General features: G+C 48.5%; 1 protein-coding gene across 1 annotated transcript in view; it reads right to left on the bottom strand.

The window, feature by feature from the left end:
- Positions 1-56: 56 nt before the first annotated feature.
- Positions 57-11,792, bottom strand: part of ALPK1 (alpha kinase 1) — a 34,166-nt gene continuing 22,430 nt past the window's right edge. The window contains exons 5-16 of the mRNA XM_018067879.2: positions 9,690-9,888; positions 8,730-8,789; positions 7,832-7,918; positions 7,450-7,526; positions 6,293-6,388; positions 5,798-5,902; positions 3,444-5,451; positions 3,117-3,270; positions 2,385-2,547; positions 2,096-2,282; positions 1,646-1,853; positions 57-277 (exon numbers count right to left, since the gene is read on the bottom strand). Coding sequence (XP_017923368.2) covers positions 1,657-1,853; positions 2,096-2,282; positions 2,385-2,547; positions 3,117-3,270; positions 3,444-5,451; positions 5,798-5,902; positions 6,293-6,388; positions 7,450-7,526; positions 7,832-7,918; positions 8,730-8,789; positions 9,690-9,888 — 3,333 coding nt within the window. The 3' untranslated portion in view covers positions 57-277; positions 1,646-1,656. The remainder of the gene's footprint in view (positions 278-1,645; positions 1,854-2,095; positions 2,283-2,384; positions 2,548-3,116; positions 3,271-3,443; positions 5,452-5,797; positions 5,903-6,292; positions 6,389-7,449; positions 7,527-7,831; positions 7,919-8,729; positions 8,790-9,689; positions 9,889-11,792) is intronic.

Genomic DNA, 11,792 nt, shown 5'->3' on the forward strand with positions numbered 1-11,792 from the left:
AAAAAAGCAGCAATTTTTTTGGTCGGTAGCTCTAAGACGAAACTTCCAGCCAAAATATTAAATTCTCCATCATCAAAGTCAACTATTTATTTCCCCCAGTGTTCCCATATTTATACCAGAAATATGAAACAACAATTTAAGCTCTGTGTGTTTGGGGCCACGTGTGTGTCCAAGTTCTTCAGGCAATGAGGTTTTGGGGCACATTAATCCATGATTTCCAGCATCCAAGCCCCGGGTGAAGACAGAGTGCCTGATACCTCTGAAATTGTGCCCAAGCCTGTAAAGAGTGAGACAAGTAGAATGTGATTCCACGTATATTTTAACAGGGAACTGGACAGGCTGATCCTCAATATACCTGTGAATTGCCATAACTTTGGCTGAGGTGGCAAAAAGCCTCCTAAAACCGACACGAGAAATCAGCTGCTAAAAGCAAACGCTAGGAAGAAAGCAAGGTACGAAAATTTCACGCGGACGGATTTATTCGGGAGCACGTCTAAACGAATTTCCTTTTTCTCCCTTTGACCAGGAAGAAGCTGGAAAAGGCACGGCTTGTCAGGGGGTCCCGCGGCTGCGTGCGCTGTTGGAGCAGACCCGGCGGGGCCGGCTGCTGGCAGCGTGTTAGGACACTTTGTTCCGCAGAGATTGTCCGGGAGGTTTTGTTTCGGGTTTAATTGTCTCTATAGAGCAGGGAAAGCCTCGGCAGAGACGCTTTAACACAGCATCCCCGCCGCCCATTAATTCCCGGGATCTTGCTAACTAGCTTTGTTTGCCCCTCGGAGCCGGGCGCTCGCCGGCCGGAGCGCGGAGCTATGTTTGTCGCTTGGTTAAAGCCGGCATTTCCCCACTGCCGCGGACAAGGCCGGCCTTTATTGGCTGCGCAACAAGATAACGGGCTTAATCTTCCCAGTAACACGTGAGTTTTCATGTATCACTTTAATCTGCGAGACACTGGGGCCGAGTGTACCGTCACATGCCGATTTCGCTGCTCTGTGAGCCAGCGCCTGCCCGGCTCAATGATGGATTGTTCGCCGGCTCTTAACAACAGGCAAGATGGTGAATGCCCCGGGGTGACAGACAGTGTGCAATGGGAACGGCCACAAATCTGACGGCCCCGGTTCAAGTTCACCTGACAAAGCTGGAGCAGTCTGCGAGCAGCGCCCGAGAAAGGATTATTCACACTGGCATTATATTTTTGAATGCATTTTTCTCCCCGTGCAGCTGCGCAGCTCCCCAAGACTGAAGGTTTATGCACCATAATAAAGAGATTTAATTTTGGTTTTTTTTTTTCCTTCTCGTGCTTCTCCCTCTTTACACCTAGTTCTAATCGGTTGGTGCAGGGCTAGGGCATCTTTCCAAACAACTCAGCACAAACATCACCTAGAAAACAATAGCACTGCTAAAACACTGGGACAAAAGCCTAAAAAAAATCTCTGCTGGCTGCAGAAACAAAAGGGGGTGGTTTTGTTAAAGCCAAGTCTGTTGGGGACCCATCTTTTTTGTGGAAGTTTGAGGGGAGGGGGGCAGTGGAACATCAGGGTTTTGGGGAGGGGGAAGAAGAGAGTGGGAAATGAAGGCAGTTTTTTGCTGCTCCCTGCTCCTGAAGATGTGTATGTCAAAACAGTGTGCAGCTCTTGGTGTGACTGACCTGTGAGAGTCCTATGCCAGCAGCTCCACCGAGGGCCTTGTCAAAGACAGGCTGCGACAGATCTCGTTGCACTCCACGTGCTGGTCATTAAAGAAGTAATAAATTCCTCTCTTCCCAAAGTTGGAGCGGGAGACATCTCTGCTATTAAGAGAATGAATCTGGGGGTCTGTGAGGTAGATGAGGCCCTTCCCGTTTCCTGTCACCCAGCCTGTGGGAGAAACGAAACATTTTGGTGTCAAACATCACAGGCTTTGTGTTGCTGTATTCAGGGCTCTCTGCTTGGCGCGGCCCAAGCTCTGTCAGCGTCACCTCAGTGATTCCCAGTTCCCACCCGTGTCAGCCAAAGCTGAACCCTAAGAGGCACTTTCCATTTAAAGAAATGAATATCCCAAAGATACCTGGGGGCTAAAGGTTGAGCCTGAAAGGCATGAGGTTCACTGTAATACACACCCTGCAGGTCGACGACCACGTCTGTTCCCCTGGAGAACTCGTAGCAGAAGTGGCCATAAGCCAGACCGTACTCCGTGGCTTTGTACTCATTCTTTACTACCTTGGTGTTGTTGGACAGCTTCACAAACTCCCCGAGGATGTAGGGCTCCACACTCACACACCCTTTTATAGTTCTGTCTTCCAGTATCTGAAACAAGACAGTCTCACTGCTGGTGGTTTAAAATCAAAATTGGCTCAAGGCACACTTCCCACACCAGTTCCTTGGAAATGCTTAGCAAACAGTCCTTACCAGGAGTACTGCAGATGGGATATAAAAGATTTGGGTAGGGATCTTTTGCTCATACAGCCTCTTGTTGAACTCTGTCACGTAGTACTGGGCGGTCATTTGTCGCTCCACGTCGCTGAAGTGATGGAGGAGCCCTTTTTCTTCTTTATATTCCTTCCCAACATACCTAAACAGAGGGAGAAGTGTTGGGAGAAGTGTCAGTTCTGTATGTTGTGATACAGAACAGCAAAGCTGACCTTGGCTGTTCAGAAGCAAATCCTGCTATGGGTGATACCTTTAAAATGGTCATTAAATTTGGGTGTTTTTTTTTTCTTTTGTATCTCGTACAGGTGAAAAATTATCAATCACATGTTGGGATGGGGGTTTCATAACACTGGAAAGTTTAAACTCAACTGTTCTTGACTCTGAAGGGAGAGCCAACTCAGAGGTATTGATATACTGTTCTCAACCCATAATAATTTATAGGCTACTTCTAATAATGATGCTTCTAGCTAATCATAGGAGTTTACTCTGCAATCAGCTGTTAGAAGACAACAATGAAGTAGCTTTTCCTTCCCAGAAATTAAAAAGTAGGGTTACATGGACTGATGGGAAAGGTTGCCAAAACGCCCAAGACATTTGGGAGACCCATAAAACACTCCTGCTGCAGAAAATCTCACCAGAGAGTTTTTATTCATATTTACACAGAAGCAGCATTGATAAACATATTGTTTTGGAAATCTGTTTGGCTCATACCTTCCCAGGATTTCTTCTTGGTGCAGGAGGTGTATCCAGAAGGCACTTCTCTGCTTGCCTTCCTTTGCCACGTTCAGGTAGTCCCCGATGAACACGGCGGTCTCTTGGCCCGTCCACAGGCCGGATTTCTTGGAGTATTTTAAAAGAAGAGCAGCTACAAAAAGAAAACACCACAGGATCTTTATTGGTTCTGGAATCTAAACAAGCAACCAGACTCAAGTAATGGGGTGGAAGACAACAAAAAATTAAATCCTAATAAATGCTGACTAAAATATCGTGTTAAAAGGCCCCCCCTGAGGGGGCACCTGTTGCTGTGTGGGAACTTACAGTATGCTTTATGAAGCTCTTTGGTCCTAAAAATCCCAGTAGGCATCAGTCTCTGGACAAGCCAATTATGTTCCACCCCTGCCAGAAGCTGCTTGTAATCGTCATCCCTCAGAAATCGAGAGTCCAGGATTTCTTCCTTCGTTCTCCCAGGTGTGAGGGCAGAACTTCCCCCTGGGGTCAGAAAAGGAACCTCAGGGGAACTCGTGGGCGTCTGTGCTGGTTTGATCCATGAACTCAGAGATGACCTGGATTGTCCCCTGCTGCTGGCCATGTCCTGAGACTTTTCCTCATCTCCTTCCGTAGTGGCACAGTCGAAGTGCTTGCTTACGGATACCTTGCCCTGCGAGGGCAAAGCTGTTGGCACACTGGGAGCTGCTTGATGCTTTGGAGTAGATGCCGTGGGATAACTGTTTACTGAGTCTCCAACACTGAGGAAATCAAACTCTGTGTCATCAATCGTTTCTGCTTGGGTGTCAACCTCAGGCACTTGGCGCGGTCTGTCCCTCACCACGGCAGATTTCCTCGTCCAGTCACGCACAGAGGAGCTGCTGCCTGTTTTGGGCTCAGTGATCATTGACAGCACAGAATTACCCCCGTTTTGGGGGGGATGTGTCTCACACGAGGGATCCTCCGTGCTTCCTGCGGGTTCTCCTGGGCGGACCCGCTCAAAGCGGCAGCCGCCTCCCTCCCTGCCACTGTCCTTGGTCCTGCAGCCCAGCTGTGCACAGGAGGAGGACTTCTCCTCCTCCTCCAGCCTGGTAGGAAGGGAGTAAGAGGTGGAGAGGGAAGGAAACGCATCACTCAGATCCTTTGCTTTCTTTTGAGGAGATCTCCTTCCACAGCATCTTCCCTCCCGCAGTTCGTCTCCACAAAGAGGCGCCTTCTCCACCCTCCTCCCAGCTCGAGGTGCACCTCCCTCCGAGGAAGGCTGAGGAGATCCCTCAGAGCTGTGGAGAGGCTCCCGAGGAGCAGGATTCCAGGCTCTGGGAGGCAACGGGTACAAGGACATGGCTTGACCGTTTCCATCAGATTCTGTGGTGCAGCATCGCTCCTCTGCTGAGCCCTTCTCCTGCTGCTGCCCTTCCCTGGGGGACTCTCTGCTGCTATTACAGTTTAGCTCCTCCCAGCTGGAAGAGCAACTGGATTTTGACAGCTTGCACCAAGAGCTCTCTGAAGTCGCGCTTTGACTCCTGTTTTGCCCTGTGCCGAAACCACCATTTTCGTCACTTATTTCCATTCCTAAAGGCTCAGTCTCTTCTTCCAAGGAAATTTTCATCACACCAGAACAAATGTCTTGATTTCTCCAGCCACCAAGTCTCTCTGAGCTGCTTCCTGCTGTTGGTAAGCTCAGGATTTTTGCAGCCCCTCTCCCATGCTGCACTGTTTCCTGAGTAGTACACGCAGTGTCCGTGGTTTTGGTCTCTGTCCTTAAGGTTGTGATACAAGGTCCCACCTGGATTTCTCCCAGCATTTTATGAGCCCTGCAGGTGTTCTCAAACACTTGGCACACTGACAGGTGATGCTGGGAATGCCTGGCAAGGATCTTCTCAAAGCTGGTTTCCCTTCGCAGGGCAGGCTTTTCCACTGTGCCTTTGTAACTGTCTGGGACGTAAGACCTGGCATCGGAGTTGGGGAAGCTTTCCACTCGCAGGCGCTTCTTCACGGATGTGATCAGGGACATGATCTCCTTGGCAAGCTTTCCTTTCTCCTCCTCTTCTGGGAGCGAAGTGCTGTACGAATGCAGTTTTCCCAAGGCTTCCCTGCACAGCTGACCCACCTCACGGAGCTCCCTGCTCTCCCCGTGGAGCCACCGGTGCACGGTGGCGAGGCAGAAGGCAGCTTTGATAAAACTGTGGAGCTCCTGCTTGCTGGTGATGGGACTCTGGTCATTCTTGGTGAGGAGCCCGATCTCGAAGGATTCTTTGGCTTCAGACAAGTAGAACTCTCTCTTTTCCAGGGGACAGTCCTTGGAGTGACTGTAGGACAGCAAACACATCCCACGGATGTTCTGGGAGGGGATGAAAGGACGAAGGAATTAAAAATTCGAAGCAAACACTGGCTTTAACTCTCTGCTGCTGTGTTTCCTGGAGGGAATAATCTCCCTCTTTTTCCTTTGAAATAGGGCTGTAGTTGTAGGAGAAGCAGCATTCCCAGGGCTTGAAAGCCCATCCTCGCTCTGTGGACAGCCTTCCACCCTGGCTGGAGTTCAGAGCAACTCATACCACATATAACCAATCGCACCCACAACACAGCCACGATACCCCAGTGTTTGAAAGCCGGACTGGAGCCAAACTGAACAGCCAGGGCTCTTCCCCTGCACAGATCCCACTAGCAGAGTGAAGATGAACACTTACCACGGCCGTGAGGACAAACAGGGGGGTGTACTGGCTGTAGGCTGCTGCCAGCTTGCAGGCCTCGGCAGCGGATAACAAGCGGTGGCCGGACTCTTGGAGGAAGCTCTAGTGAAAGAAAAACATGAGGGAAAACCTCATGTCAAAGGCTTTATTTCCAAGGAGATGGGACCTGATAAGCAGGGACATCATATCTTAAACAACAGCCAGGTCTGTTTCCTCAGGAGCATTTTTGCTCAGATTTGCCATCAATATGTCACTTTTTGAGCCTATAAATATTCTGTATATTACAGACATGCACACTCCATAAAATACTCTCAATGTTTTCTTTTCCCATCTGAGTGCTAATGAATTTTTTCATTAGCAACAGTGGAAGTTTCTTCAGCCCTCTCAGCACAGGAGAGGAACTGGAGGGAGAATAAAGTGTGGGTGAATTTGGGACAACATTCAGACAACATCTGAAGAATCTAAACACCCAAGTCCCAAACCAAGTCTCACCAGGTCTATGTCAGCATTGGTTTTAAAACGTGCATAATCCTGCTCATTCATGGAAGCAAAGATGTCTGCCATAAAACCCAAGGAAGTGGCAATTCCCTGAAAGAGAAATGGAAAATGATCAGAGTGGGTTTTCCCCCTGTATTTTGAATTTTATTGCTCTGAATAAAGCAGGTTCTGTGTAGAACATACCAGGGGAAAAAAAAATACAACAAAGCAAACTAACAAGATGCAAAGATCCAAAGATTCAAAGAGAAGCACTTCTAAGAAATTCAGAGATGTCATCTTGATAAGGTTTTATTAATTTCAACTTGCAGGAAGCGTAATCTGGAAGATCTGATGCCACCTAAGGGTCTGCCCAGCTAAATAGTTAAGAAAGCCAGGAAGTAACTGCAAGTTTTCCACAAAAATTCCCTACAGAACTTTTGCTCCCACTGAAATGGAGAACACAGAAATGTTCTGAGCTTGAGGTCAAGCTTTAAGGCATGGCAGAGGAGAGGTGAGGAGGTCTGGGTTTGTGGGATATCTTGTGCTGGGGTCCAATTACAAAACCTCCTCAAGCCTCACCCCAGGACTTGCCAGGCTCAGGTGCACATTCCTGTTTAGCTACGGACACATGGTGCAACTGTTGCTTCATCTCCAGTGGGAAGATCAGTGCTGAAAAGCCTCTCAAAGGTGCTAAAGACAGACACAGTGGCTGTTGTGAGGTGTTCGGGTCCTGCAGTGCCAGGGAAATCCATCACCTACCACAGATAGCGTAGAGCAGCTCAGCAAATAAACCTAGCTCGGACACTAGGAAAACTAGGAAAACAAAATTCATTTTAATCCTAATAAAAAAACCCCTAAAATCTGTGGCTGCATTCTGGGATTAGCCCGTCCTTGCTGAAGGCACCTGTGACATTCTGGTGGATGGTTCACTCTGGGCGATTCTGCTTAATGAGAACTGTTACTTCCATGCCCCTGCAGGACAAAAAGGTGTCGGTAGGTCCGTGCATGCATGCGGAAACAACGCGGAATACAGACTTTGTCCTGCCTCTTAACCCTGGCTGAGGTGTGTAATTGAGACACTATTGCTGAGGGGCTTGGCTGCAGCAAACAAAAGCTGCTCTGCAATGATTATTGGATTGGCAAGCACATCCAGAGCGGAAAGGAAACACTACCTTCTTATCTGGCTGAGGAAGTTTGAAGTATCCCACGAGCGAGGCCCAAATCAACTCTGCTGCCTCATACCACATCCCTGAAATCAATCAGAAAACAGTCGCTGAGCAGATGGCAGCTAAGGATTTCCACAGGATAAAACCATGCCATTTTGTCCTCATAAGAGACTTCAGCTCAACAGTCGTGGAAGACTTGGGTGTTTCAAACCAGAAGCACAAAATTAACAAGTGTCAAACCCTGAATACAGAAGCCCATCACGCTGTTTTATGGACAGGAGGAGTTCAGCACAAGCCAAAACTCTGCTACCTGTCCGATGTAACATTTTAGAGGGGAAAAAAAACCCGGGGAAAACCTCGAGTGGATGTTTATAGAAAGGAGCCTCACCAAGCTTTTGCAGGATCTGCCCCCTGATCTGCAAGCAGACTGCCTGAACGAGAATCCGATCGCTTCGCTCCGCGTATCGCCAGGTACCTGCAGGAAGAGTGGGAAAACTCAGCAGAGAATGGAAAACGTTGCTGTCACTCTAAACCTCCAAGGGTAACCTAAATCCCAGCAAATTGCCGGGATTCTCCCTTTTTTTTTTGCATGGAGGCCCTTCTTGTATGAGAATCTCGGCTTCACAGGAAAGAAAACCCCAGAACAGGCTTCCCAAATTTTCCAAGTTGTAGGGAAACCTGAATATATTGGCTAAATAATCCCTGAAAGCTTAAGGAAATGGAGAACAGACATAACCCCCTAAAACAGCTTGTCTCAAAACCAGAACTAAATAATGATGATGTATGGCTGCCAAAATTATCGAATTCTCACTAGTAGAAATACCACACATCCCTCCAGATCCAAGACAAGACACATGATCAGCAGTCGAGTCGTGGGGCAGAAAGGAAAATAAAAAGTATAGAATAAAGTATTGATTTAGCCTGTAAGATCAGTGGGAGTTGGGAGGAGAAGCATTACTCCAACAATCTGCATTTTTGAGGGGAAAGAGTTGTGTTAGTTTTCTAGATCAGCCAATTGCTTGAAATGGGTCCACCTTTTAAACTTCCCCATCCAGAGTATTTTCCCACCCGCGTGAAGACACAAGGGGATGAGTTATGAAAGTTTCAAAACGAAGTTGTTGTTTCCACATTTTAGCAAAGAGTGGTGAAGGAAAGGGAAGTGTGATGTAAGGAGTCATTAGTGGGGCTGGTCTGGCTGTATTTGGAGCTTGTGCAACCGTTAAAATTAGGATGAAAAATCCCACCAAAAGAGCAAGTGTGAAACTGGAAAAGAAATCCATACGTACCCGTTGCTCCATTGTCATTAATCAGGCTGCTTAGGATATATTCAGCTTTTAAAAGTTTACCTGATTGAAAATTAAAGGAAAAAAAAAAAAGGACAGAAAAAGAATATAAAAATGCATGATGTGGCATGAAGTGAACGAGAATGTTCAGGAGATATCACCAGCACACAGCTTTGCTGCTGTCAACAGTCAGAAGTGCACATGCCCTACGATCTGTAATATGTGGTCACACAGTGAGATGAAATTATGTATGTATAAGTTTAATTTTACACGTTATGCATTCCTGGAAGAGGAATAAGTGCTGGGATTCCCAGCTCTTATTTCCCTCCCAGAAGAGAGTAGTCTAGCCTGCTCCCTTCAGCAGGACTCTGTCCCAGGGAAATGTGGGTTTTGGAAACCCATTTTGGTCTGACTGGGGAGCGACTTGACATCCCACCATGGAAAGCACAGCCACAGGAAGATGTGTTAAAACCCCTTCAGGTGTTGTCCATGTTATAGGAATGATGGAATTTTATTTTTTTATCCTGGAGGGGTTGCAAGCTGACTTGTCTGCGTAGTCAAGTGGTCCCACTGAAAAATAAAAATGCAGCTGGGACGGTGCAGAGAAAATGCCAGGGTTCCAATTTCCTTTTTTTCAAGGCCCTTGGTCGGGAGTACAGCAATTCAGATACCCCTGTTTGAAACCAGCAGGGAAGATTTGTTAAGGAACAAAGGCTCCAATTAGTATTTTCCACACCCTTTCACAATTTTCTCTCCTGCTTTTGGCTCTGAAACCCTTTATACCGGCCCCTTTGTGCTAGTGAGAGGAGCTGGGAGGGCTCGAGGGGGCCGGGAGCGGGAAGTGCGCTCGGAAAGATGGCACCGGGGGCCGTGACAATGTGATCCCGGCGAGGGATGAAGTGTCTTCTCCAGAGTCAAGTAGCTCCTAATTGGAGCTTCCCAAGGGAGAAAGAGGAGCAGTACCTGTGTTGACGGCGAGGCGAGCCTGGCGGATGAGCACCTGCGGGCTGACGGGAGCGCTGGGATGCAGCCGGTGCAGGCCCTTGGCGATCCGCAGGAGTTTGCCGGAGGCGTCGATCCAGTACAGGAACCGGTCGATCAGGAACACGACAGCGCTGGCTGTGGCGCAGTCCCTGACCGCGATGGAGGCCCTCAGATAAACCTGGGAAGAACACGGGAAGCCTCAGAGAAACTCCACCCCCCGGGAGGCTTCAGCGAGCTGGCTGTGGAAAACATTCAGCTTCGCTAACCCCAATCCTCACCGTGTTTTCATTTTTAGGATAGGAAGGTGCCAGGTGTTTATTTTGCTTCAGCCGTAGGTATCATTCCTGATTTTTTTTTCTTTTTGGGTCTTTCTAATTGTTTAATAACTGGAACCACACAATTTGGTGGTCTGCTAGTGAATTTAAGTCATGCCCAAGACACTACTACCAGCAATAGCAACTCGTTTAAAAGGGGGATGTGAGACTGGGAAGACTGGAAATGGTCACTACAGCCATTGTCCCAGACAGAGCTCAAGCCATCCACTCCTTTGTCCACCACAAACAGGCAAACAGGCCAGGAATCCCATGTTTTTCCCTGCAGGCCATCTTTAATGACTACTAAGTCTCTAGGAACTCTCCTGGATTCCCACAGTGGCTGAGCCATCACAGTGACACCGGGAACAGTCAGAATTCCTGAGGTGCACGCTGTTGAGAGGCCAGCAAAGGCAGCCACGAGGACACACAGCTTCACTGTGGCTGCAGAAGTTCACATGGACCTGGGGATATTTAGCAAACACCATCCCCTTCCCATGGTGGGCTGGGACTGGTATTCCTGCCCGGTGGAGCAAGGAGGTGCTGCACACACTGACATCCAGGTAATTACTTTTCCAGACACTGCCAAGCCATCTTTGTCCAAATCCCCACTAAAACATCAAGTACCACCCTCTGAGGTGTGCAGGAGGAAGCCCCTGTCAAACCCTTTGGAGAAGAGCCTACAGAACACGGCAGGAAGGCCAGCTTGCAGCACTGATCCATAGCAGGCATTTCCCAGCTTGTTTGCACTTCAGCAAGGAGGAGGAGGATTTGTACAAATTTCCTTCTTTTTTTTTTTTTTTTCTCCCCTCGAGCCCGAGTTGGATTTTCTAAGAGGATGGCACTTGAAAAGGATTCCTGGAGCCCGGCACGCACAACTCCGCTTGTGCCGGCCAACAATGGAGGAATCCCCCTCTCCAAGCACCTGTAAACTGACACTGCAAACCAGCCATTCCAAATGCTCATCAACAGGCCATATATTTAAGCACAGAGCATCGCCTAATCTATTTTTTTTTCCTCCCCTTCTTCCTTTAATAGATCGGAGCACAAAAGCCTGAGAGAGGGTGACCTACCAAACAAAAGGGCCTTTGAGTCCCTAGGAAAAGTAGACTTGGAGGAGGATGGAAGGAATCCAAGTGGCCCTATTATTTCCACTTGCACTAATTAGACATTTTTCTGTCAGCTATTGAGCACTGCTGAGAGGCCAAACTCACTGAATTCATTTCTAAAGTGTTTACAGAAGTTTGCATCTGTTTGTGTCTCTTCAGGAGGAAAATAAGCACTTCAATAGCATTGTGGAAAATCTAAACGAAGCATCCTATTCTGAAGGGCTTGGCAGTCTTGCAGCTGCATAATTTAACTCGCCCGCTCAATGCCGAAACCTCTTGTGTCCCTCTCCAAACCCAAATGGACACAAAATGTAGAAAAGTCAAGCCAGGGGGAGAAACTCAGCTGGTTTTTTTTTTGGGGGGGGGAGGTAGGGCTGCATGCTGTGTGGCACACAGCGACACGGCTCCGTGTCAAGCCTTTGCAACGACGTCCCCCCTGTTCCGAGCGGGACACCGAGAAATTAATACCCGCTCCTTTCATTCCCTGCCAGCTCGTGTGGCTGGAAGATTCCTCAGCACCTCCAGCCCGAGGCCGGGCACGCACCCAACACCACGCACAGAGACCCTCCCCAAAGTGCCACTGCCAAGCGAGCCGGGGGGAGCGGCTCCCTGTCACCCAGCCCAGAGCCAGGGAAAACCCCAGCGACTCCCAGGATGTCACA

This window comes from Manacus vitellinus, unplaced genomic scaffold, assembly GCF_001715985.3.
Source record: "Manacus vitellinus isolate BGI_N305 unplaced genomic scaffold, ASM171598v3 scaffold_125_pilon, whole genome shotgun sequence".
Lineage (NCBI taxonomy): Eukaryota > Metazoa > Chordata > Aves > Passeriformes > Pipridae > Manacus > Manacus vitellinus.